Source organism: Oncorhynchus mykiss, chromosome 8 (genome assembly GCF_013265735.2).
Source record: "Oncorhynchus mykiss isolate Arlee chromosome 8, USDA_OmykA_1.1, whole genome shotgun sequence".
NCBI classification, from domain to species: domain Eukaryota; kingdom Metazoa; phylum Chordata; class Actinopteri; order Salmoniformes; family Salmonidae; genus Oncorhynchus; species Oncorhynchus mykiss.
The window spans coordinates 70056021-70081776 of record NC_048572.1 but is presented as its reverse complement, the minus strand read 5'-3'; the positions used below and the strand labels follow the sequence as shown (position 1 = coordinate 70081776).

The window sequence follows — 25756 nt, the reverse complement described above, 5'->3', positions numbered from 1 at the left end:
CATTTCAAACAGGAAGTACCCCCAGATTTTGAAGGCGCTGTGTTTCAATGAGTCATTATATGGCTGTGTATGGGTCACGAATGAGCTTAGACTTTCTGTCGTTTCCCCATAGTGTCGACAGCATTGTGACGTATTTGTAGGCATATCATTGGAAGACTGACCATTTTACACTACATATACCAGGTGGTCACTTGGTGTCCTCTGTCGCAATTATTGCGTAATCTCCAGCTGCATGTATTTTTCTGTTTGCTTCCGAGGAGAAACCCAACTGGAATTGTCAATAGAGCTCCGAGACAAGATTGTGTCGAGGTACAGATCTGGGGAAGGGCACCAAACATTTCTGCAGTATTGAAGGTCCCCAAGATCACAGTGGCCTCCATAATTCTTAAATGGAAGAAGTTTGGAACCAACAAGGTTCTTCCTAGAGCTGGCTGCCCAGCCAATCTGAGCAATTGGGGGAGAAGGGCCTTGGTCAGGGAGATGACCAAGAAACTGATGGTCACTCGGACAGAGCTCCAGAGTTCCTCTGTGGAGATGGGAAAACCTTCCAGAAGGACAACCATCTCTGCAGCACCACCAATCAGGCTCTAACCATGAGAAACAAGACTCTATGGTCTGATGAAACCAAGATTGAACTCTTTGGCCTGAATGCCAAGCGTCACGTCTGGAGGAAACCTGGCACGATCCCTACGTTGAAGAATGGTGTTGGCAGCATCATGCTTGCTGTGAGGATGTGTTTCAGAGGCAGGGACTGGGTGACTAATCAGGATCAAGGGAATGATGAACGGAGCAAAATACAGAGAGATCATTGATGAAAACCTGCTCCAAAGTGCTCAGGACCTCAGACTGGGCGAAGGTTCACCTTCCAACAGGACAACGACCCCAAGCACACAGCCAAGACAATGCAGGAGTGGCTTCGGGACAAATCTCTGAATGTCTTTGAGTGGCCCAGCCAGAGCTAGGACTTGAACCCGGTTGAACATCTTTGGAGAGACCTGAAAATAGCTTTGCAGCAACTCTCCCCATCTAACCTGACTGAGCTTGAGAGGATCTGCAGAGAAGAATGGGAGAAACTCCCCAAATACAGGTGTGCCAAGCATCATACACAATAATACTCTATGCTGTAATTGCTGCCAAAGGTGCTTCAACAAAGTACTGAGTAAAGGGTCTGAATACTTATGTAAATGTGATATTTCAGTTTTTTGATTGTAATAAATTTGCAAAAAAATTCTAAATCTGTTTTTGCTTTGTCATTATGTGGAAAAAGTTAAAGGGTCTGAATACTTTCCGAAGGCGGGGGGGGGGGGGGGGGGGGGGGGGGGTAGAGTTAGTGGAAAATAATAAAGAAAAATATATTGTAAAAATATGTGTGTATATGCATGTATATTTGAGTGTGTGTGTGTACACCTCATAGCCTGGTTCCTCTCTAGGTTTCTTCCGAGGTAGTTTTTCCTAGCCAACGTGCTTCAACACCTGCGTTGCTTGCTGTTTGGGGTTTTAGGCTGGGTTTCTGTACAGCACTTTGAGATATCAGCTGATGTACGAAGGGCTATATAAATACATTTGATATGATTTGATTTGAATGTGTGTATATATATATATATATATATATATATATTTATATATATATATATATATATATATATATATATATATATATATATATATATATATATTTATATATATATTTTAAAACATGTTTTTAAATGTAACCTTTATTTAACTAGGCAAGTCAGTTAAGAACAAATGATTGTTTACAATTACGGCCTACCGGGGAATAGTGGGTTAACTGCCTTGTTCTGGGGCAGCTCGGGAATTCGATCCAGCAACCTTTCGGTTACTGGCCCAACGCTCTAACCACTAGGCTACCTGCCACCCCAACTCATATGTGTATTAGTGTATATACAGTACCTATCAAAAGTTTGGACACGCCTACTCATTCCAGGGTTTGTCTATATTTTTCCTATTTTCTGACATTGTAGAATAATAGTGAATACATCAAAACAATGAAATAACCCGTATTGAATCATGTCGTAAACAAAAAAGTGTTAAACAAATCAAAATATATTTTATTTTTGAGATTCTTCAAAGTAGCTGCCCTTTGCGGTATACAGAAGGTATACAGAAGATAGCCCTCTTTGGTAAGACCAAGTCCAAATTATGGCAAGAACAGCTCAAATAAGCAAAGAGAAAAGACAGTCCATCATTACTTTAAGACATGAAAATCAATCAATCTTGAAAATTTCAAGAACTTTGAGTTTCTTCACTTGCAAAAATCATCCAGCTCTATGATGAAACCGCCTCAGAGTTACCTCTGCTGCAGAGGATAAGTTCATTAGAGTTACCAGCCTCAGATTGCAGATAAATGCTTCACAGAGTTCAAGTAACAGACACATCTCAACATCAACTGTTCACTGTGTGAATCAGGCCTTCATGGTCAAATTGTTGCAAAGAAACCACTACTAAAAGACACCAATAATAAGAAGAGACTTGCTTGGGCCAAGAAACACTCGCAATGGACATTAGACCATTGGAGATCTGTCCTTAGGTCTGATTAGTCCAAATTTGAGCTTTTTGGTTCTAACCGCCATATCTTTGTGAGACGCAGAGTAGTTGAACGGATGATCTCTGCATCTCTGGTTCCCACTGTGAAGCATGGAGGAGGAGTGATAGTGTGGGGGTGCTTTGTTGGTGACATTGTCCGTGATTTATTTAGAATTCAAGACACGCTTTACCAGCATGGTTTACGCTTAGTGGGACAATCATTTGTTTTTCAACAGATCAATGATCCAAAACAGACCTCCAGGCTGTATAAGGGCTATTTAACCATGGAGAGTTGATGGAGTGCTGCATCAGATGACCTGGCCTCCACAATCACCTGACCTCAAACCATTTGAGATGGTTTGGGATAAGTTGGACCACAGAGTGAAGGAAAGGTAGTCAACAAGTGCTCAGCATATGTGGGAACTCTTTCAAGACTGTTGGACTAGCATTCCTCATGAAGCTGGTTGAGAGAATGCCAAGAGTGTGCAAAGCTGTCATCAAGGAAAAGGGTGGCTACTTTGAAGAATCTAAAATACAAAATATATTTGGATTTGTGTAACACTTTTTTTGGTTACTACATGATTCCATATGGGTTATTTCATCGTTTTGATGTATTCACTATTATTTTACAATGTAGAAAATAGTAAAAATAAAGGAAAACCCTTGAATAAGTTGGTGTGTTCAAACTTTTGACTGGTACTGTATATATTTCAAAAAATCTATATGGAGGATTGGATATGATCCAGACAATTATATTGGTGGAAGCTACAATCTATCTGCAATATTAAATCTGATACAGTATATCACATAATTTTTTTTATAATTAAATAAACACTCTCTGACCCTGATTGAACCCAGTGCAGTAAAATGTTAAATTCATGTATTATAGTTTATGACAGTTTGTCCCAGACGGACCACTTCATCAAGCACGTTTGGATAGGTTTACAGGGTACACTGTTGAGGGGTCCAATTACCAGGCCCTATGTTAAAATGTATCCTTAACTGTCTTAACTCTGTATGAGTAGGCTAAGTGTGTGTGATGGTGTGGGAAGGATCTGACTTGATGTGTTAGTCAGAGGAGAGACACAGTATTATCATGGCTGTTACCCTTCTCCTATTTAAGCACATAGGCTAAAGACCTTAAGCTCTTTCTCAGCCAGGGGACTACAGGCTACAATCTGAACCTTTTTCTTGCTCCTTCAATGGGTGGGCGCAAGTTATAGCCGTTTCGCAGCCAGCAAAGAGCTTTCCGTAGCAATATACAGTGCATGTGGAAGGTATTCAGACCCCTTGACTTTTTCCATACTTTGTCACATTACAGCCTTATTCTAATTGATTAAATATATTTTTTTCCCTCATCAGGTAGCCTAGTGGTTAGAGCATTGGGCCAATAACCGAAAGTTTGCTGGATCAAATCCCTGAGCTGACAAGGTAAAAATCTGTCGTCTTGCCATAGAACAAGGAAGTTAACCTTTAATGGTTTTCCTCCTCTTCTGATGACGATTATGAAGGATTGGACCAGTAGGCCGTCATTGTAAATAAGAATGTGTTCTTAACTAACTTGCCTAGTTAAATAAAAGTTAAATATATATATATTTAAATCAATTTATACACAATAACTTTTTGTAATTTTTGCAAATGTCTAATTTTTTGTAACCTTATTTACATAAGTATTCAGACCCTTTGCTATGAGACTTGAAATTGAGCTCAGGTGCATCCTGTTTCCATTGATCATCCTTGAGAGCACACAGCCAAGACAACACAGGAGTGGCTACGGGACAAGTCTCTGAATGTCCTTGATTGGCCCAGCCAGAGCCCGGACTTGAACCCCGATCGAACATCTCTGGAGAAACCTGAAATAGCTGTGGAGAGACGCTCCCCATCCAACCTGATAGAGCTTGAGAGGATCTGCAGAGAATGGGAGAAACTCTCCAAATACAGGTGTGCCAGTCTTGTAGCGTCATACCCAAGAAGGCTAGAGGCTGTAATCGCTGCCAAAGGTGCTTCAACAAATCTCAAGTTATACATTTTTTATGCATTTGCAAAAATGTATACAAACTGTTTTTGCTTTGTCATTATGGGGTATTGTGTGTAGATTGATTAAGGAACTTTAAAAAAAAAGTCAATTTTAGAATGTAATAAAATGTGGAAAAAGTTAAGAGGTCTGAATACTTTCCGAATGCACTGTACGACTGTCTTACATACTGAGACTCAATACTCACATGCAGTTATTTCCCTGATGTTATCACAATCATTATTTTTCCAGCCACTCGTAAACACTGCGAAGCTGTTAATTACTATGCCAGTCATTAATAAGGATCTAATTTAAAAAGTTTTTTTTTTTTGCAAACACAGCTGTTCTGTGAGACTGGCACTTTTGACATGATTGTTGGATATTTTGAGTTGACTTAAAAATGTCCCTGACCGCTTATAAATAAAACAGGTCAGTGACCCCCCTCTCCATCTGTAAGCACCTGTTCAGGCTAATCATGGTGAAACAACCAAGTGAGACTGAAAAGTCTATATCCATTTACATGCAAATAAAGTAAAAAACGAAACAAAGTGTCTAGCGTCGTCCCAGACAACTTTCCACTGCCTCAGAGAGAGGAACTGTGTACACTGGCCATTTTGACACTTGGCAGGTGGGCCAGAGAGTGGCTATGGTGGTGGGCTTAACATTTAAAGGCGCTCAGATGTCTGACAGCCCCTCCAGAGCCAAACTGCTTCCCCTCACGGCCTCTCACAGCCCCCCGCCCCCCTGGCCGGTCCCCTGCTGACGTCGGCTGGGCCGTTTACATTTATGTAGACAGGCTCATTCCATTCTTAATACCACCTCCAGTAAGGAGAAGAGCAGAGGTGTCAAGCAGTAGGTGAGAGACAGGGACAATCTCACGACCGGATGTCTGTTAAGTCAGAACTCTGAAGGTGTTTCCACAGGTTACACTGACAGTTACTGGCTGTATTTTTCTGGTTTCACTCTTTATGGATTTTAATTTAGTTAGTTTGATTTTCTTCATTTTTGTTGTTGATAAATTAGCATTTTATTCACATATCCTTCGTTAAATCAGCTTGTCTGTACAGTTGAAGAGGAGCACATAGGGATAAGGCTGGCTGCGTTTTTCAAAAAAGTTGTCCCGTCTGTCACTCGGACGTTGGTCATCAACCTTTCTGTGACCCTTTTTCTGTCTCGATTGGGTGTCCTAACGTGATTCGGTCATGAGTTCAAAGATAGTGAACTCTAACTCATCCCCTGGAAAGCCAAGCACGATGGATAACCTAACTGACTGCACTGGTGCCGGCTTGGACCTCATTCAGAATCGCATTGAGTCTCTGAGCAGTAAGATGGACAGGCTCATCAACATCCAGGAGAAGGTCCTCAATCGGCTGGACGGAATAACCCAGGACATCGATGGTATCGAAAGGGACGTGGAAACTCTGAAGGTGGACAACGAGGAGATCCATATACCTGCAAGAGCCCTAACTCTTCCCCTGGCTCAAACCCAGGGTACAGGTGTGGTGGGCGAGGTGAGAGAGATGTGTCATGAGATGAGCTCCATCATGATGGCGTTGGACCAGCGCTCGGAGAAGCAGGCTGAGAAGCTGGACGGGATGGAGAATCTGGTCCTCAGCATCCAGCAGGTCATCAGATTCATCGGGGAGACGGTGAAGAGCTCCCGGGTTATGGAGATGATGTTTATGCGTCCTGCAGCACACAAGGCCCCCAAGTCCAAAGACAGTAAGGGCAAGGTGGACGTTAAGAGGCAATCGTCTGCAGAAAAGAGCGAGAGCTCAGTTACTAAGAAGACTGACAAGGTGAGACTGGAAGCTCAAACTGCACTAACCAAAGAGGTGTGTTTGTGCAGGTCTATGTAGACTGTATTAAGGGTTCTTTATTAAGGCACTTTATGAACTCTTTACTTAACAAAACTCTGGATTATGTTCATGTGAATTTAATAATAAAACACTTGTGTTCAGGTGTTAATTTAGAATGGATTGAAGTTATGGATGTTTTGATGGGCAACGTAGGTTAGATGAATTGCTGGGTTCACTGTTTCCTCATGCTCCTGCAAATTACATGTCCTTCAAAAATGGGCACATTGTATTCAGGTTCGGAGATAAGGTGCTCCATGTTTCCATGTTTGGTTTTTGATTTGGTTTAGTTTTATGATGTTGGCACTGCAGAGGAAAATGATCAGAGCAGCAAAACTGGCTAGTCAAGTGGAGATCTGTTTCCTAAGGAAGGATTGTGGCTTGGCTCATGCTGTTTTTCCTCATGAAGTGGTGGAAGATGTGTCAAAGCAATATGACTTTGGGACATAGCGATCTCCACTGCTTGTATAGTGCCATGCAGAGCACGCCATATTGTATGGAAGGAGCCAAAGCCTTGACACTTATACCCAGTGTTGGAATTGGTGGGGAACATTCCACCACCTCACAATCAAGTACAGTGGTATGTGAAAAACAACATCTGTTTACAATGCCCAACCAAAAGAACTCAAATGTGCCCCCACCTTTCACCACCTACAGTAATACACTTATTGCTCTGCTCATACTGCACATTAGCCTACATTCTACATTCGTCCTTGGCCTATAATGTGGCCACCGGCATCTGGGGTGCTGAGTGTAAGGACTCCCCCCTCTCTCTTTCTCTCTGTCTCTCTCTCTTGTTTTCTGTATATCTTTCTCTCTATTGCGGTATTTCTCTCTCACCCTCTCAGTCCTGTAATGGCATGTTGAGAGGTCCCAGCGTGGATATACTGTAGACGTACTATGGTTTCAGTGATGTGTATTGATATCTGTTACCTATATATGCATTTCAATTCAGAGCATCCCCCATGTACATTGTTTCAGATAAATCTATTCATAACTCTTCATTAGAAATCCAGTCATGGCAACAGTGTCAAACAGCCATTGATTTAAAGGGTCTAGTAAATTATTGTTCTTCACACTGTGTGCTACATTTGAGGCTGGCACAGAGGCTGGCACAGAGGCTGGAACAGAGGCTGGCACTGCTTCAGATGTGAGTGGCACAAAATAAGCAGGAGATGATTGACCTGTATAGGACACTGTGTTTTTAATGGTGGAGTGGTTGTACCCTGTAGATGCTTTATTCAGGTGATCGGTCTTACTTGGGATGGAAGGTTGGGCCAGTAAAAAAAATATCTTAATTTGAACAGTGTCTCGCAGCAGTTAAATAATCCTGCAGCAACAGGAATGTAAATTATTATGTGGATTATAATTCAAGGACATTTTTGTAGGGGTTGAGTCTGAAATTCTAAAGTGGAAATGAAAAATGTTTTAAGCCTAGTTAAACCTTGCATGTACTATACATTTGCATTTCCTGCTACGCAGGAAAGTTCTCTGTGACGACAGAGTGATCAAATTAAGATATTACATCTGTATGTACTAGCAAGCATGTGAAACTAGTTAACGACTCAGTGATCTTAGGGAAGTAACTAGAAGCATTTGGTACTGGACTGATTAGGTTACAGAAAGAGAAGAATTTGAATCATAATGTCAACTGTCCATTGCACTGGGTTAAGTAGTCCAAGCACAATGAGTAGCACTGATTTTGTTGTAGAAGGTTAACTTAAACCCAAATCCTCTAGGCTTAAGTCCCAGTCACTTCCTACCAACTTCAACAAGCACTTTAAGTTGTTGATTCAATGTGACCAGCAGTAACACACTGAGAGTGGTCTTAGACACAGAGACACTGAAGGTCAATGGCTAGTGCTGTCTGTTATTAAAGCCTTAAGCGGGACTTATGGGTACCTCAAAGCCAGTTATCATCCCGTTCCATTACTGGCATGAGGGTGGATGCCAGATTGGTATCTGTTTTCATGCCCAGGGTCTATTACCTGCAAGCAGAGACCAACTCATTTAGATGGTGAATGAGATACATTGTAGTGTAAGAGTTTCCACATGTCATGGTGTATAGTAGTGTAGAGTATGTGTACTAGGAAATTAGGAAAGCGGTCCTGTAAGTAGGTACTGGTGCAGTATCTGATAATTGCAATGTATTCAGACCCTTATTTGGTGAGTTAAGGGTCTTTCCATTTCAACACAGTTCTAGCACAAAACCTCAAACTACGATACAGACTTGACATTTTCAGCTTGACTTGAGGTTAGAACTCAAACAGCAACTAAGGGGTCATATAAGTCCACATGTAAGGGCATACATACCTCTGTGATTGTCTATTGGCTACTGTATGACTCAGATCACCAGGAATTCTCGTTGTCGTCAGAGCTCTCGCCAGGCGGTGGCTCCAGCCTCCGGCCGTCTCCATTCACCTCTAAGGTGTGAGATGACTGTCTACCGCAGACATTTGTCAATGTGGTCCCCCCACACACACCACACAAACCACACACATATCAAACCACACACATATCGTACCACTCTCAAAATATCTCCTCTGCCTTACTACTGATCAGTGCTTACCTCACAACCAACAACACGCCTTGAGACATTTTTTAAGATGTTGACCTGCTCATTAAAGGACTGGAGTGTTGACTATAGTACTGGGTAGCCCCTCGGGTTCGAAGTCTGTTTGAGAAGACTTGTTTGGTTGGTTGCGGGCAATTTCTCCGCTTAGGGTCAGTATTGCATTCCATCGCTCACTGTGACAAGTGATTAACTATAAATTCACAGCCTCGCACACATGTACCAACCTATCTATACATCTGCTGTGGACAGTCAACGTCATGCTTTGACTGAAACAAGTTTGGCTTTGTAGTTTGTATTAATACAGTAGCAGGATGCTAACTTGAATGAAACAACAATCAGGCTAGGCTAAATGTTTTGACGGTTACATTCATGTTCCTTTCATCTTTAACATCACATTCAGTCATTCATTTGATTCATTTCACATATTGTAACACGTGTTTTCATCTTTCATACTGTCAAATGTTCATGTTCCTTTGTAACCTACCTTTCTCACTACCACTCCCCTTCCTCCTTACCCTCTCTAACAGTGTCATAATCCATCTCATGTTGCAGACCATTCACCATTGTCCAACTGGCATTGCCGTGTTGTCTGTCTCCTTAACAGAAAACTACCTCTACTAAAGCCACAAAAGGGACTCAAGGGATGATAACCAGTAAATGTGAACCCAAACCTAGTAGACCGGAGACCACTCACAGTCACAAGACAACAAAGCTCCACGGACCAAAGCATTTTCTCACAATCCGCAAACTCTGCGGAAACTTTGTACGTGTTAACTTGCTCACAGAAAACATGTTTATCATGAAGTTTCTGTGCAGTAAATATTGTAATTACATAGTGGTAGCGGTTTCAGGGAAATATACATATTTTACCTCGTTTTGAAGAATGTTGAAATGTAAACCAAATGCAGAACGTGATGATCTTATCTTTCGTTCTTCCCTTCCTTTAGTCAAAAGATCACAAGGGGAAGGATGGGAAGGAGAAGTCCAGTCTGAGCACAAAAGGTCTGAAAACACAGAAGAAGAAACCCCCAGATACAGCAGGTGTTCACAGTACATTAAAATGTGTCAACAATAGCTCACAGCCGTACAACACACACACAGTGACCTTTACCAGTCAAAACAAACTAACTCACACACAGCAGCACTCACAACATGTAACATGTGAGATGTAAACAACATGTGTTCTGAAAGCTTAGAGAGCGGGAGAAGAAAATAGACTTCCTTGAATGATACTATCTTGGAGCCACACAAAAGATAACCAACCGGCTAGTCACAGCAGTCTTCCTGTCAGATGTAAACAACAGTATTGCGCTAACAAGTACATCATGAAACCAAAACATCAAAGAGAATAAAAAAGATCAGACTGACACTTCAGACAACCACCTGCCATTATCTTAGGAGGATACTAGGAGTGTGTTGACATTCTGAGATATGTGCAATCATCTGATTATAGTTACTAAAGTGAAAATCATGCAGGTGGTTTAATTAATTATAACTGTATCCCCTTGGCCATTCTGTTTGTTCCAATGCAGACACCATCTCCCTGAGGAAGCAGGCGTTGCTGCTAAAGGAGGTTCAGAAGCTCAACAGGGAGAATGCAGAGAGATCATCATCAGGTCACCAGCAGCAGCTTACCCCTGATGGCGTCTTGGACCTGGAGGCTGGATCTGGAAGGGCCTCAGAGGGTTTGGGATCATCACAGACTGGGTCCCTCAGCCCGAACCTGCTGGACTTGATCCTCAAGGGCCCCAAGGCCCCCGTGACCGAAGAGGAGTCATTGTCTGAGAAGGAGAGGGAGGCAGCAGGAGATGGACTAAAAGTGGAGGAGAGGAAGGAGGAAGAGGAGGTCATAAAGAAGCAAGAGAAGGAAGACCACCTCAGTGAATTGAAGTTCAAGGAAGACGAGCGAGAGGAAGAGCTGTTGAAAATCACAGAGCAGCCTGAGGAGGTTAGAGGAGCAGAGGAGAGAGAGGGGAACAAAAAGGAGGAGGACAGTGCAGGCCCATCAGAAGCTGCTGATATGTCAGTTAAGGATCTCCCTCCTCTCCCACCCTCCCCTGAAGCTCCAGGAGAGACTGGCTCTATTCCAGAGAGGTAGAGTATCCCCTCTACCCTCCTCAATCCCTTCCTATTTATTTTATTTGATGTATTTCTTTGTTTCGTTCTCTGTCTCTCACTCTCTGTCCCTCTCATTCTCTCTCTTTATTTCTCTCTCTACTTCAGTACCATTCACTCTGTGATCCCTGTCTTTCAAATACACACACTAATTTCTAAAATAAATTCAGCAAAAAAAGAAACGTCCCTTTTTCAGGACATGTCTTTCAAAGATAATTCGTAAAAATCCAAATAACTTCACAGATCTTCATTGTAAAGGGTATAAACAGTGTTTGCCATGCTTGTTCAATGAACCATAAACAATTAATGAACACACACCTGTGGAGGCACTCACAGCTTACAGACGGTAGGCAATTAAGGTCAGAGTTATGAAAACATAGGACACTAAAGAGGCCTTTCTACTGACTCTACTGACCAAAAGAAAGATGCCCAGTGTCCCTGCTCATCTGTATGAACTTGCCTTATGCATGCTGCAAGGAGGCATGAGGTCTGCAGATGTGGCCAGGGCAATAAATTGCAATGTCAATACTTTGAGACACCTAAGACAGCGCTACAGGGAGACAGGATGGACAGTTGATCATTCTCGCAGTGGCAGACCTCGTGTAACAACACCTGCACAGGATCGGTACATCCGAACATCACACCTGCGGGACAGGTACAGGATGGCAACAACAACTGCCCGAGTTACACCAGGAACACACAATTCCTCCATCAGTGCTCAGACTGTCCACAATAGGCTGAGAGAGGCTGGACTGACGGCTTGTAGGCCTGTTGTAAGGCAGGTCCTCACCTGACATCAGTGTCTATGGGCACAAACCCACCATCGCTGGACCAGACAGGACTGGCAAAAAGTGCTCTCCATTGACGAGTCGCGGTTTTGTCTCACCAGGGGTGATGGTCGGATTCGCATTTATCGTCAAAGGAATGAGCGTTACACCGAGGCCTGTACTCTGGAGCGGGATCAATTTGGAGGTGGAGGGTCCGTCATGGTCTGGGGTGGTGTGTCACAGCATCATCGGACTGAGCTTGTTGTCATTGAAGGCAATCTCAACGCTGTGCGTTACAAGGAAGATGTCCTCCTCCCTCATGTGGTACCTTTCCTGCAAGCTCATCCTGACATGATCCTCCAGCATGACAATGCCACCAGCCATAATGCTCGTTCTGTGCATGATTTCCTGTAAGACAGGAATGTCAGTGTTCTGCCATGGCAGGCGACTCGCCTGGATCTCAATCCCATTGAGCACGTCTGGGACCTGTTGGATCGGAGGGTGAGGGCTGGGGCCTTTCACCCCAGAAATGTCTGGGAACTTGCAGGTGCCTTGGTGGAAGAGTGTGGTAACATCTCACAGCAAGAACTGGCAAATCTGGTGCAGTCCACGAGGAGGAGATGCACTGCAGTACTTAATGCAGTTGGTGGCCACAACAAATACTGACTGTTACTTTTGATTTTGACCCCCCCCCCCCTTTGTTCAGGGACACATTATACAATTTCTGTTAGTCACATGTCTGTGGAACTTGTTCAGTTCATGTCTCAGTGGTTGAATCTTGTTATGTTCATACAAATATTTACACATGTTAAGTTTGCTGAAAATAAACGCAGTTGACAGTGAGAGGACATTTCTTTTTTTGCTGAGTTTATGTTTGTCTATTTCAGTTGTGAAGTCCACAACAGAAGTGCCTCCTCTCAGTCCCTGGAAGCTGCAGAACAGGACCAGATTGAAGAGTGCAGCACCAGCAGTAAGCGTCGCGTGGCGGAGGAAGACCTGGGAGTGGAGGACCACAAGAAGAGTCGGGTGGAGGGAGGAGCAGGAGAGGAATATGTGAGGCAGGGGGAGAAGGAGCAGGGGGAGAGGCAGGAGGAGGAAGAGGAAGGAGAAAGACCAGAGGATGAGGATGAGGGATGGGGCATCTTCAAGGCAGACGGGGTGGATATCCGTGTGGAACTGAAGGAGAGGATGGGAAAAGAGAAGAAGCCTGATCAGTCTACAGAAGTCAGGCACTCTACTGGGGAACAGTTCTTCATTGGTGAGGACCAGCATTTTTATGGGGCACTGTGGCTTTAAGTCTGGGGGAAAGGTGATAAGTACTGAGGGAGGAACTTGAAATGCGAACACTCAACTCAACGATTCCATAAATCACACATTAATCTCAGTGGAAAACTGGAGTTACGCAAACAAATATTAGGATTTGTCCTGATATGAAGTCCAATAGATGTTTGATATGGTGGCTATTCTTTCTCTTTTTGTAGAAAATATTCATAATCATATTGAATTAGGGTATAAAAAAGCATGCTTCCTAGGAGTAACAAAGTAGGAGAGTACTGTAGTCTGCATAACCAACATCTCCTTTCTCATGTTTACCACAGTGTGTTAGTTAGCACAGGATGATAACTTGATTATGAGGTACCATAGAGCCACATGCTATCTGATTAACAATACAGCTTCTATTTCCCCTCCATGCTACTGTTTGCCAGGGCTCACTTGAAAAATAGATGTCAATCTCTATGTGACTTCCATGGTTAAATGGTTAAAAATGAAATAATTTTGTGTCATATCTCCTTTAAGATAAAAGCTCTCCTCCTCCGGCTCCATTCAACCATCGGATGGTGGCAGCCAAACCGAACCAGATCAGCAACTTCTACACCATCAACAGAGCAGAGGTTCTCGGAGGGTAAGTGTACCTATCCTGTTCCTAGCGATACATAATGATTTGAACCACAAGGTAAAATTTGAAATGACTTTTCAACTGATTAACTTCAAATTCAAGAATAATTGTATCCATCCGCTGTGACCATTGTGAGGTTCCAAAGAGTAACATAAAATAGTGCCTGCTTAGGCCGATCGCTCCCCAGAGAGCACAGGCCATCAACGACTCCTCTCCATCGAGCTCTTTCCTACATTGTACTGAGTTATTATAAATTTGTCAATTATTAGTCGATTCTCCATTGTCTTTTGGAACCAAACTCATGGAACAAATTATATCTCACCTAAATCATAGATAGAGAGGAACAGAGGTCCTCAACAATGTTGAGTTGTGTAACCCTCCCCTCCTCTCCTCTCCTCTCTTCTCCTCTCCCCTGGTTCATAACTCCAGAGTCAGGGCAGTTATTTTTACTGAAGGCCTTTGGGGCATGTGAAACCATACCCCCACTGCCAGCTGTGAGCTAATCTCTAAGTGTTAATCTACATTTTCAAAGAGAGGACCCTTACTCTCATTTAATGAAATAAAGGAGAAATGAACAATAAAATACCTTCACAAAATGATATTACTTTCTTGTATTGGAGGAGAACTGATTTAGTATCCGAGGACATACTGATGAAATAGTTTTGATAGTTCAAGTAGTTCATCTTCTGACTGTGCAATCCCCCTCCATTCAGGGGACATATTACCTGGATGAGTAACATTATAGGATTTGTGACTTACAGGTGATCGATCGTTGTGCCAACTCTTAGTCAGCGGGAGAGGGAGTAAGGTTACGTTATAAAAAAGAAAACGAGTCAGAAACTGAAGACACCTTACTTATTTTTCCGTCTCTCTCTTAGAGGTCGTTTTGGCCAGGTGCACAAATGCATGGAAAACTCCTCGGGTCTCACCCTGGCTGCCAAGATCATCAAAGCCCGGAGTCAGAAAGAGAAGGTACTAATTCTTAATGAGTAAATGTACTTGGAATATAAACTGAATAAACTACACTTGTTAAGGTTTAAAAATGTATCTTCGAAGGCTATGTGCGTTTTGCATGCATATAAAAAACCTCTACACACCTTGCAGCTTCCTTGAAAAAGTAAGTTATTTTGAAATACTTTTTGAGTATTACATTTTTTTTTTTAAATGTGGAATTAGACATCTGAACATAACACTCTAAAAACATTTTCACTCTAAGGAAGTGGTTGGACGCGGAATATGTTTCTTCCTCATTTTATGATAAATGTTAAATTTGCAGAATAGAAGAGCCGTACACTGCTTGCTAGCTGCAAGCGAACATCTGACACCTCTCATTGTGTGGTTGGTGTGTGTTTGGCATGTAGGAGGTGGTGAAGAATGAGATCACGGTCATGAACCAGCTGGACCACGCCAACCTGATCCAGCTCTACGCCGCCTACGAGTCCAGGAACGACATCATCCTGGTGCTGGAATAGTACGTTCCCTCCACAGAACTAAATAAAACATATCAGCATTATATTGTACACTATATATACAAAAGTAAATGCCCCAATCTATAGTGCCAACTGTAAAGTTTGGTGGAGGAGGAATAATGGTCTGGGGCTAGCCAGCTGCATTTGCTAGCTCAGTAAGTGAAGCTTAAAGTGCTTGTCCTTCATTTTGGAAGAAATTGTTTTGTTCAAAACTGTTCAACTATTGCCTTTCTCTCTCTTTGATTCAACTACTCACCACATGTTATACACTGCAGTGCTAGCTAGCTGAAGCTTATGCTTTCAGTACTAGATGCAAGAGCTCTGATAGGCTGGAGGACGTCCTCCGGAAGTTGTCATAATTTGTGTGTAAGTCTATAGAAGGGGGTGAGAACCATCAGCCTCCTAGGTTTTCTATTGAAGTCAATGTACCCAGAAGAGGATTTGAAGCTAGCTGTCCTCTGGCTACACCATGGTGCTACCCTACAGACAGCGGTTGAGGCTACTGTAGACCTTCTTGGCAAAGTAGTGTTTTAATCAGTTATTTGGTGATGTGATTATTTTTAGTATAGTTTTATCTAAAAAGGATAACTTTTTAAATGTTTTACAATTACATTTTTTATGAAATTTCACTGAGGAGGATGGTCCTCCCCTTCCTCCTCTGAAGAGCCTCCACTGGTGGAAAGCCTTCCTACGAGAGTGGAGGTTGTTATAGCAGCAATGGAGGGACCAACTCCATTTTAATGCCCATGATTTTGGAATGAGATGTTCGACAAGCAGGTGTCCACATACTTTTTGTAATGTAGTGTATGTCTATGGTTCTCTGCCTCGCTGTCTGTTCCTTCCCACAATGTTTTCTCAACCTTCATCTTTAAGCTTAAATTCATTTGACATCATTTTTATGCCATGATGCCACTGTAGATAGAGAATACACGAGAGGTCAGTGCACTGTCTTGTAGTATCTTTAAATAAATGGATTTTGAGGAAACTTTAATGAAATGAAATGATAGTGCATGTGTTCAGGAAAGTACAGCAGCATTTTGAGTCTACTGATTCAGACCATGGTACATACAGTCTTTACTTCCTACCAACCCCAAGCTCAAGTCCTGTTTTTGGGCAATTTGCTTCATACGTTTCTGCAGCATCCTAATGTGTTTTTGTGTGTGTGATTGTAGTGTGGATGGAGGGGAGCTCTTTGACAGGATCATCGATGAGAACTACACTCTGATGGAGCTGGACACGGTGCTGTTCATCAGGCAGATCTGTGAGGGCCTGCAGCACATGCACAAGATGTACATCCTCCATCTGGACCTCAAGGTAGACTACCACACTGTGTTTGACAGGGGCGGCGAGCAAAAAAATATATACTTATTGCTTCAGATCAGTGTTAATGTGCCAGAGGTCATTGTTTTCCATAGCCACTGATGTTATTGATAGCATATCAGATTGTACACAACAGGTAACAATGGTTTCTATATACTACTGTCTTGCTATTGTTTCACCTTTTTCAGCCAGAGAATATTCTATGTGTGAGCAGAGTCACGAATAAAATTAAGATCATCGACTTTGGACTTGCCAGAAAGTAGGTTTCATATTCACATGAATCGTCCACTTGAATTAGCATAATTGTATATCATATATGATGTATCAATGCATGCAGCATTAAACTATTGTATTTGTATTGATAGATTCCCAATAAAAATAAGCATGTATTCCCCCTAGATACAAGCCCAGAGAGAAGTTACGAATAAATTTCGGCACCCCAGAGTTCCTGGCCCCAGAAGTTGTCAACTACGACTTTGTGTCATTCAACACCGACATGTGGAGCCTGGGAGTGATTACATATATGCTGTGAGTACACATGCACACTCATTTATTTATTTAACCTTTATTTAACTAGGCAAGACAGTTATGAACAAATTCTTATTTACAATGACGGCCTACCCTGGCCAAACCCTAACCCGTAAGGTGCTGGACCAATTGTGCGCTGCCCTATAGAACTCCCATAGCATTGACGCCTCTAGCACTGAGATGCAGTGACTTTAGACCGCTGCGCCACTCAGGAGCCCAAACGTACACACACACACACACACACACACACACACACACACACACACACACACACACACACACACACACACACACACACACACACACACACAATAAATACTTTTCCTCTTCTTCCACAGGCTAAGCGGTCTGTGTCCCTTCCTAGGTGACGACGACAATGAGACTTTGAATAACATTCTGGCCTGCCAGTGGAATTTTGAAGAGGCAGAATTTACAGACATCTCAGAGGAGGCCAAAGACTTCATCTCCAAACTCCTCATCATCAATAAAAGGTATCATACATCTGCTTGATTTCAAAATACTGTGCATTCGGAAAGTCTTCATCCCCCTTGACCTTTCCACATTTTGTTACGTTACAGCCTTATTCTAAAACAGATTAAATTGTTTTTTCCCTCATCAATCTACAAACCATCATGACAAAACAAAAACAGTTTTTTTTTTTTTTTTTTTTGCTAATGTATTAAAAATAAAAAGACAGATATCACATTGAATGGAGCTGAAGGTTAGGACTAATAACAAATAATAACAAGATAGCTAATGTAAAACATAGTGTGTTCGTGAAATGTATATGGGTTATGAACTTTTGTGAAGAGCACAGTTTGAAAGATATGGCAAATAGAAATCAAACCCGATGGACATCAGAAATAAATGGGAGGTTGAGGAAAGACAGGGGTAAAAACAAACTAAATAGAACTATCATAAAATAGACTGTGTCCATAAAATGTATATAGTATGTATAAGCTGGAAGTAGAGGCCTAAGCATTGTTGTTTACTACTTTACTCCAATTAGAGGAAGGGTGGTAGGGTTAGAAAGTAAAACACACACACGCACACACACAAAAGTTTGGACACACACATTGCTCAGTTTGGCGGGGCGGCCAGCTCTTGGAAGAGCCTTGGTGGTTCCAAACTTCTTCCATTTAAGAATGATGGAGGTCACTGTGGTCTTGGGGACCTTCAATGCTGCAGAAATCTATCGGTACCCTTCCCCAGATCTTTACCTCAACACAATCCTGTCTCGGAGCTCTACGGACAATTCCTTTGACCTCATGGCTTGGTTTTTGCTCTGACACTGTCAGATGCGTCTTTATATAGACATGTATGTGCCTTTCCAAATCAAGTTCAATCAATTTAATTTACCACAGGTGGACTCTAATCAAGTTGTAGAAACATCAAGGATGATCATGGAAACAGGATGCGCCTGAGCTCAATTTCGAGTCTCATAGCAAAGGGTCTGGATATTTATGTAAATAAGGTGTTCTGTTTTTTCATTTTAAAACATTTGCCAAAATTTCGACAAAACCTCTTTTCACTTTGTCATTATGGGGTATTGTTTGTAGATTGATGAGGAAAACAATTATTGAATATATTTTAGAACAAGGCTGTAATGTAACAAGTCAAGGGGTCTGAATACTTTCTTGAGGCACAGCATGTTGCACCACGTATACTGTATATTTTGCAATAAAAATCTAAAATCTATTTTTCTTCTATGACATTTTACATCTGTTTGTATATATATCTGTGTGTTTGTGTGTGTTTTTCTGCAGCTGGAGGATAGGTGCCTCTGAAGCGTTGAGACATCCTTGGCTCTCTGATGCAGTCCTCCATCACCGTCTTCATGAAAAGGTACAGGGCACCCACTCACTTCTTATAGACAGGATAGGATGGGATCACAGCTCTTACGTTGCTACCATATTATGAAGTGGTGTAGTTCTACTGATTGGTTTGCTCTCGTTTAGAAGTTTTTTTTAAATTGTTATTGACTTATCTTTGTGTTTTGCCTCGGTTTTACAGAAGAACATGTGTAACCGCTCACGCAGATCTTCATGCGTACCCACCACAGATAGTTGAGGTAAGTCTCTAACCCTTCCTTATCAAACCTCACACATTTTCTCCACTATGACACAATCCTACTGCATATTTGAACATTTGTGCAAATACCTAATTTAATCAAAGGGGATGTTTTACCTAAAAGATATTGTTATATCCCACGTCAGGATTCAGCTTTCAATCTCAACAAAACAGTAATGTCTTCCTAGAGACCACCAGGTGTAGGCTTGTTTCAATATTTTCCCATGACAAGAAAGTCAGATCAGATTTAGCCCAGAAATGTTGACATTGCTGAAACTGAACTGTTTTCTATCCCTTTATGTTTTGAGCAGCATGATGACTTGACGGAGCCAGCGGTGGCCACTTGGACCAAGCCTGCTGTACACCTGTAGAACTACCAGAGCTTACCTGTATGAACACATTTAAACTGTTAAAACTCCGTAGGTGGAGCAGTGTGTCATGTGTGGTAGTGCAAAACCAAGAGACAGACAAGGCAATTCAGCACTCAAATAGGATTTATTAACAGATAAAAAAAAATAAGGCCAATAATCAAAATCAACAGCTGGTCCTTTATGGCAATAACTGAATGTAATCGTATTCTTTCCCAGTGATTTATTTTCTCCCAGGGCAGAGAGAGCTTCAAACCGTCGTCATTGGGTGCTGACTGGTCCAATGGTTAGGCGTGTCCTCCTCACTGCTCTCTCTCTCCCTCTCTGAACGCCACTGCCTCCCCATGTTCTGCCACCCTAATTGCAGCCAGCTGTTCAAGATGTGCAGCTGCAGTCAATTAAGTCTCTGTGGAGAGATGCCACACCTTGTAATGAGTTGTTTATCCACCAAGTGGGGCCAAAATCCGGCCTTTCCCACCCTTACACCCCTCGGATGCTCACACACCACCCATCCCTGCTTCAACTCGTGGTTTGTACAGGCCAATGCCCCGATAAAGTCAACTCTTGACCAGGCATCTAATCCAAGGCCATGGAGGTACACCCCTGGACCTCTAGGGGTCATACAACAAAGGTTGATGTTCATCATCTCCATGGTTCACCCTCTTCATGGGTTTGGTTCTCGGCCACCTTCTGGGGCACACACGATAACTGGTTATTGAGAGGGGGAAGGCTCTCACCTCCATGCGTCTGTGCCTCCTCACCAGCTTTCCCGTTCTCCTTTGAATGACAGCGGCTCGCCTTTTTCCACTTGGGCCTCAGGGTTTCTGCAAAGTCTTGGGTTATTATCACAGAAATGTTCAGAAATGTTTTTTTTTTACCTCAGTTTTACTTCAAGCCCCTTTTCTTTCACAGGGCATTTCTTTTGGTCTCCTCCAGCCCTTCTTGGAAAACCATGCTTCTTCAACATTTTCAAAATAGAGCACCCCGACAGCATGCCACCTGCCTCAGCTCTGGTCAAAGAACATTTGAAGGTCCATGCCAGGAGTTTGAGGTTTCTCCATTTCTGAACATCCCTTTTCATTGGTCATACTCACCACCACAGTGCCATCTTGGACCTTTACCTCATGGTAAAGGTGGGGCTCGCTGTCCCCTGGTGGTGTACCTGATGGTAGTTGACCAGTTTCTGTGGAGTTGGGAGACTCTCCCTGAGGCCTCCTGGTAACCAAGAGCTTGGCAAAGTCTTGGGTTACCATATAACCATCATCCATCTTAATGAACTTGCCTGACCATAGTAGGCCCTCTGACTCCCAGGCCCACTCTCCAACACTCCACCACTCCTGGGGAGGCTCAGTAACATAGTTGGTTTGTCAGGCTCACCCATGTCTTGTAGCTCTTCCATTCACATTTGACTGGGTGGATGACTGGCAGAGCTCCACTGCCTCCTTGGCCTCTTCCTGTCTTTAAAGGGGATTCTTCTTCTCTGGCTGTGAATTTTTCCTCTGCGTCGTGTCAGAGGTTTGACCTGAGGGTGAGCCAGTTGCCTCAACCGCCCTGTTGGGTTCTTTGTCTCACTGCCTTCTGTGCAAGTGATCCACCTGCTGGCAGTTCTGTCTTCTGGGTTTTGGAAAGAAGACTCACGTCAACCATGGTTAGACACTTCAGACTTTAAACCTCTTCACTTCTGAATCACAATTCAACCTTCCTTCAGACCTCTTAACTCATGACGAAACTTCACTCACCAGAGTATTGGGCTGCTTCCCTCTTGGCTGGTAGTGCCCTTCTACGGGCTCACCCCAGTTTCCTAACCAGTTTTTGATTTTGGAGCACTGGAACTTCCCTGGTCGCTGCTGAATCCTTTGGACCGCCATCTCCCTGTCACCACTTCACCATCAGGGGACCTTGAAACCTCTTCTGGGGAAAACAAAGTGGGAGAGTCATCAGTGGAATGTATTTGGACTGACATTCTTGTTGGTGTGGTTGTCCTGGGAACCCTCTGTGTAACCATGCTCTGGTCCAGGTTTTCTTTTTCGCGATTCCTTTAATCTTCTCTGGCCATGGGTTCTGGACATACAGGCTGTTTTCTCTTCGGTCAGGGGGCTGTTCAGTGGTGTGGGTAAACAACTCACACGAAGGAGCAAACATGTCCCCTGAAATGGAGAGTGGGATTTGATCCCACCAGAGCTCCGTCTCCCCTCTAAGTCCAGGACTTGCCTCAGCAGATGGCTGTGTTGATGCTTTTCACGCAGTTGCACCTCAAGGCTACTTAGCCTCTCCTGCTCATTTTTGAGCAACAAGAAGATCTGCTCCCACTTGGCCCTCGAGGCCATATTATATGTCTCCAGCCTGTGAACGACATCCTGCATTTACTGAACCTCATTACGTTTTCCACTTATGATTGCAATTCAGAGGCTTTTCCTGTCAGGGACATCTTCTCCTCCATCAATTCCACCACTCTCTGCTTGGCTTCCATTGCTGACTTCTTTGCCATCTCTTCATTCCTTTTCAATTCACTTATGAGGCTCTTCACTGCCTCCTGCTCAAGCCTTCTTGCTGCCTGCTCCTCTTCCAGACAGGCCTGCACATTGTTCCTCTTCATTGCTTCTCAATTACCTGGGCAGTTCCTGCTCGGTCTGCTTGCTCTTACTGCTTGTCCAGCACCTTTGTGGAAACCCCTGTTCGTTTTGAACTGGGGTGCAGCTTTTCTTCCAACAGGGCCAACATCCCAGCCTGGGCTTCCCCTTGTAGCTCTGCCCTCTGCCGGCAGATCTCTAAATTCTGGGTGCTGGCTACCTGCTCCCTATGCTCCTTTTCTGCACACTCGTGAGCTACCTCAGAGACCTCCAGGACCCTCTTCAGCTGCAGCTTTCCTGCCTCTAATTCTTCTCACCTGAGCTTTTCCTCTGAGCCGAGCATTACTTTTCATGAGCTTTTCAGATTGCTCATTGGCAGCGTGAACTACCTCTTTAAGATAAATGTTCACGATTCAGAACAGGCCTCTTCTTCCAAAGTCACTACAACATCCTGGAACTTAGTCTTTACATTCTCACCTCTTCCCCTTGGTCCTTGCACTTCTCCTGCAGGCTGAGGACCATACTTGATTCTCTTTCAGTTGACTTTTCAGCCAGGTTACCCTCTTCCTGTTGCTGAAAGTCTCCTCTTGCAAGGTGGCCAGCTGCCTTGACTTCTCATGGAGCCGTTTGAGGCCATGACGCTCTTCTTGTAGGACGGCGCACAGGCACCCCAGACGCTCCTTCAGGGCCTCTTTGCTGGTCTTCTCTTCTTCAAACTGCTTCTTGAAGGCTTCCTTGGCCTGGTCAGCATCTAGTAGGTAGGCCCTCGTGCCCTTGCTGCCCCTGGGTGTCTGCTAACAGGCATCTGCTCACTTCTTCCTTTGCCTTCCCCCTTGAAGTATCTGCTGGCACTTCTTTGTTACAGCCACAGGTGGCGGTACTTACTGTTCAGTCTTCTATTTTTACATTTTTCATGTCACTGATAGCTGCAGTGATTTCTGGATCCACAAGGAGCCCCTTTATTAAACTACGCAAGTCAGTTAAGAACAAATTCTTATTTACAATGACTGCCTACCCCGGCCAAACCCAGACGATGCTGGGCCAATTGTGTACCGCTCTTTGGGACTCCCAATCATGAGCGGATGTGATACAGCCTGGATTCGAACCAGGGACTCTAGTGATGCCTCTTGCATTGAGATGCAGTGCCTTAGAACGCTGCGCCACCCGGGAGCCCAGAGTTATTTATGGCCTGTGAGAAACTCAAGACTACCTTCAGAGCTCTTCAGTGCTCCCTTATGTGTGGTGCTTAGTCCCCTCCGTCGCCAACCACCTCATGGTTGAGGGACTTGACATCCATTCTTCTGCCAGCAGCATTTTCTCTTGTAAAAACCGACTTAAAAAACCCTGTCCTCACAGCCTACAGGGCACCATAACTTGTCTAAATGGTTGTCTCAGGTTTCACTACCACACGGGGACACTTACATTCTACACCAGTGTAACAACTCAGACAGACAAGGCAATTCAGCACTCAAAGAGGATTTATTAAATAAATAAAGGGTTCACAGGTAGCTTGGGGAATCTTCATGTCCCAAAAGAATGTTCTCACAAAGAAATGAGGCCAATAATCAAAATCAACAACTGGCCCTTATGTCAGCAACTGAACATAAACGTAAGTCACTGGGGAAGATAATATTTTACCCCAGGGCAGAGAGAACTTCAAACCTTCGGCATTGGGTGCAAACTGGTCCAATATTTGCGATAAAACTTTGGTGTGTCCTCCTCACGGCTTTCTCTCTCCCTCTCTGAAATCCACTGCCTCCCCATGTTCTGCCGCCCTAATTGCAGCCAGCTGTACAAGATGTGCAGCTGCAGTCAATTAAGTCTCTGTGGAGAGATTCCACACCTTGTAATGGGTTGTTTAGCCACCAGATGGGGCCTAAAGCCGGCTTTTCTCACCCCTACACCCCTCAGATGCTCACAAAACCTACACCTATTGAACTACACCTGTAGAACTACCAGAGCTGTGTGATGAATGGACAATACATGTTATCTTACTTTTACAAAGTAAAAGTACTATTCCCACAGTTTAGTGTGAAAGCGTAGAGCCCTTGAAGACTGGAAGGTGTAGTAAAAGATATTTAGCTGGATATGTGAATGTAATCTACAATGCAAGACAGTATAACAGAACACCAACACCTAACTGCCCTGATCTTGTGAATACTTTGGGGATTTTGTCAGACAAACTAGCTGAACTTTTATCCGAAGTGTGTTTGTTTCCCTGCTCACACAGTTTTACTGCTCTCTTCCTTCATGTGTGAATTAAATTTTGATTCACACATCAGTTATCCACAATGCACCTCACAATATATGCTTCGATGTGACTCTGATCTCTTTTTAATTTAATTTCCTGCTAATGTAAAAGGGTTCCATGTTGAGTACTGTACCCCACTTTTCCTCTGAATGTGAGTGTATTCATGCAAACCGAGGGATTTTCCTGTTTAATTTGACTGATAGATAGACCAATGTCATATGTTTGTTGTTTGTTTTTTGTTCTCGTGACATTTGGCGTAAATAGATAAAATATGCAGATGTGTGCTTAAACCCTTTAATGCGGATCTGGAGTACTTAACACTTTTTCGGTGGCATTAGTCTGGGAAGGCATTGTTATCCTGTTTTCATTTTCTTAAAATAATTTGATCTGTTGTTTTAATTGCTGTTGATATATTCTAGATTGTATTTTTGGAAAAGCTGTGCTTTCTCTAAGGAAAGAGTTGTACAAATGGAAATGGTTGTGAACAATGTTTTGTAACAAGATGATTGGCAAAGTAAAAAAATGCCTCCCAGAATCAGGGTCTGCATCTAAGGGTTAAGTTCCAGAGACAGCTCGTTATGATTTCACAATTCACACACACACACACACACACACACACACACACACACACACACACACACACACACACACACACACACACACACACACACACACACACACACACACACACACACACACATTCATAAACAAACAATTGGTGTGGTCTGTTTTCAAGCTCTAGTATGCCCACTTTATATTGTTATTTATTTAAATCAGATGAATTCACCAAACTAATCATAGCATTGAAGGAAAAATACCTTGTTAGAAGTGACATGTTTCTATGTCTGTAGTCATGTCCTACATTATACTTGTTCATGTGTGTATAAAAAACAAACATTTTTACTGTAAATTAAAATAATCCAAGTCTTATCAGTTTTTTTCTTTGTTTTATTTAAAAACCTTTGTTTAAGATTAAGCAGGTAATTTTTTATTTGGCCTTTGTTGTTAATTTTAATTGATGAAAGCATGTTTTTGGCTTGCATGTGCTCAGTAAAACCAAAATAGTACATATATGACACATGATGCATCATTATTTCAATGTGTAGGGTTGGGCTTAATAATTTGCATTGTTAATATTGTTGTTTGTTAATGCTTGTCTGCATGTTATCATATTGTAATCAAATAAAAACGACTTTATTACCTTCCATGAAGGTTGGCTATTGGAAAGTATACTACCTATTAGATTCAAATATTGTTAGTATTGAATGTTTTAAACTTTTTATCATTTCCTCTATGGTATATATATTTTCTCAGGTTTACAGATGTATAGACCGTGAAATTGCTTTCTCTTGTCCACTGAACATTGATCGTCATTGTTTTGAAGGTTAGAGTAGAATAGATTCTGTAAAATC

General features: G+C 42.8%; 1 protein-coding gene across 6 annotated transcripts in view; it reads left to right on the top strand.

Annotated features, from left to right (window-relative positions):
* LOC110530443 (myosin light chain kinase 2, skeletal/cardiac muscle) overlaps window positions 1–25274 on the top strand; it is a 38633-nt gene extending 13359 nt beyond the window's left edge. The window contains exons 1-15 of one of the 6 annotated variants that reach the window (XM_021613509.2): window positions 5384–6357; window positions 9594–9752; window positions 9937–9991; window positions 10522–11083; window positions 12759–13129; window positions 13669–13774; window positions 14647–14740; window positions 15130–15239; window positions 16410–16551; window positions 16746–16816; window positions 16957–17085; window positions 17424–17576; window positions 18852–18930; window positions 19099–19156; window positions 19467–25274. In XM_021613509.2, the coding sequence (XP_021469184.2) occupies window positions 5761–6357; window positions 9594–9752; window positions 9937–9991; window positions 10522–11083; window positions 12759–13129; window positions 13669–13774; window positions 14647–14740; window positions 15130–15239; window positions 16410–16551; window positions 16746–16816; window positions 16957–17085; window positions 17424–17576; window positions 18852–18930; window positions 19099–19155 (2685 nt within the window). In that variant the 5' untranslated portion in view covers window positions 5384–5760 and the 3' untranslated portion in view covers window position 19156; window positions 19467–25274. Of the gene's footprint in view, window positions 1–5383; window positions 6358–9593; window positions 9753–9936; window positions 10031–10521; window positions 11084–12758; window positions 13130–13668; window positions 13775–14646; window positions 14741–15129; window positions 15240–16409; window positions 16552–16745; window positions 16817–16956; window positions 17086–17423; window positions 17577–18851; window positions 18931–19098; window positions 19157–19466 lie in introns of those variants that run through there. The other 5 variants (XM_021613508.2, XM_021613511.2, XM_021613510.2 and 2 more) reach the window with 5 other exon arrangements.
* The last annotated feature ends 482 nt before the right edge of the window (window positions 25275–25756 follow it).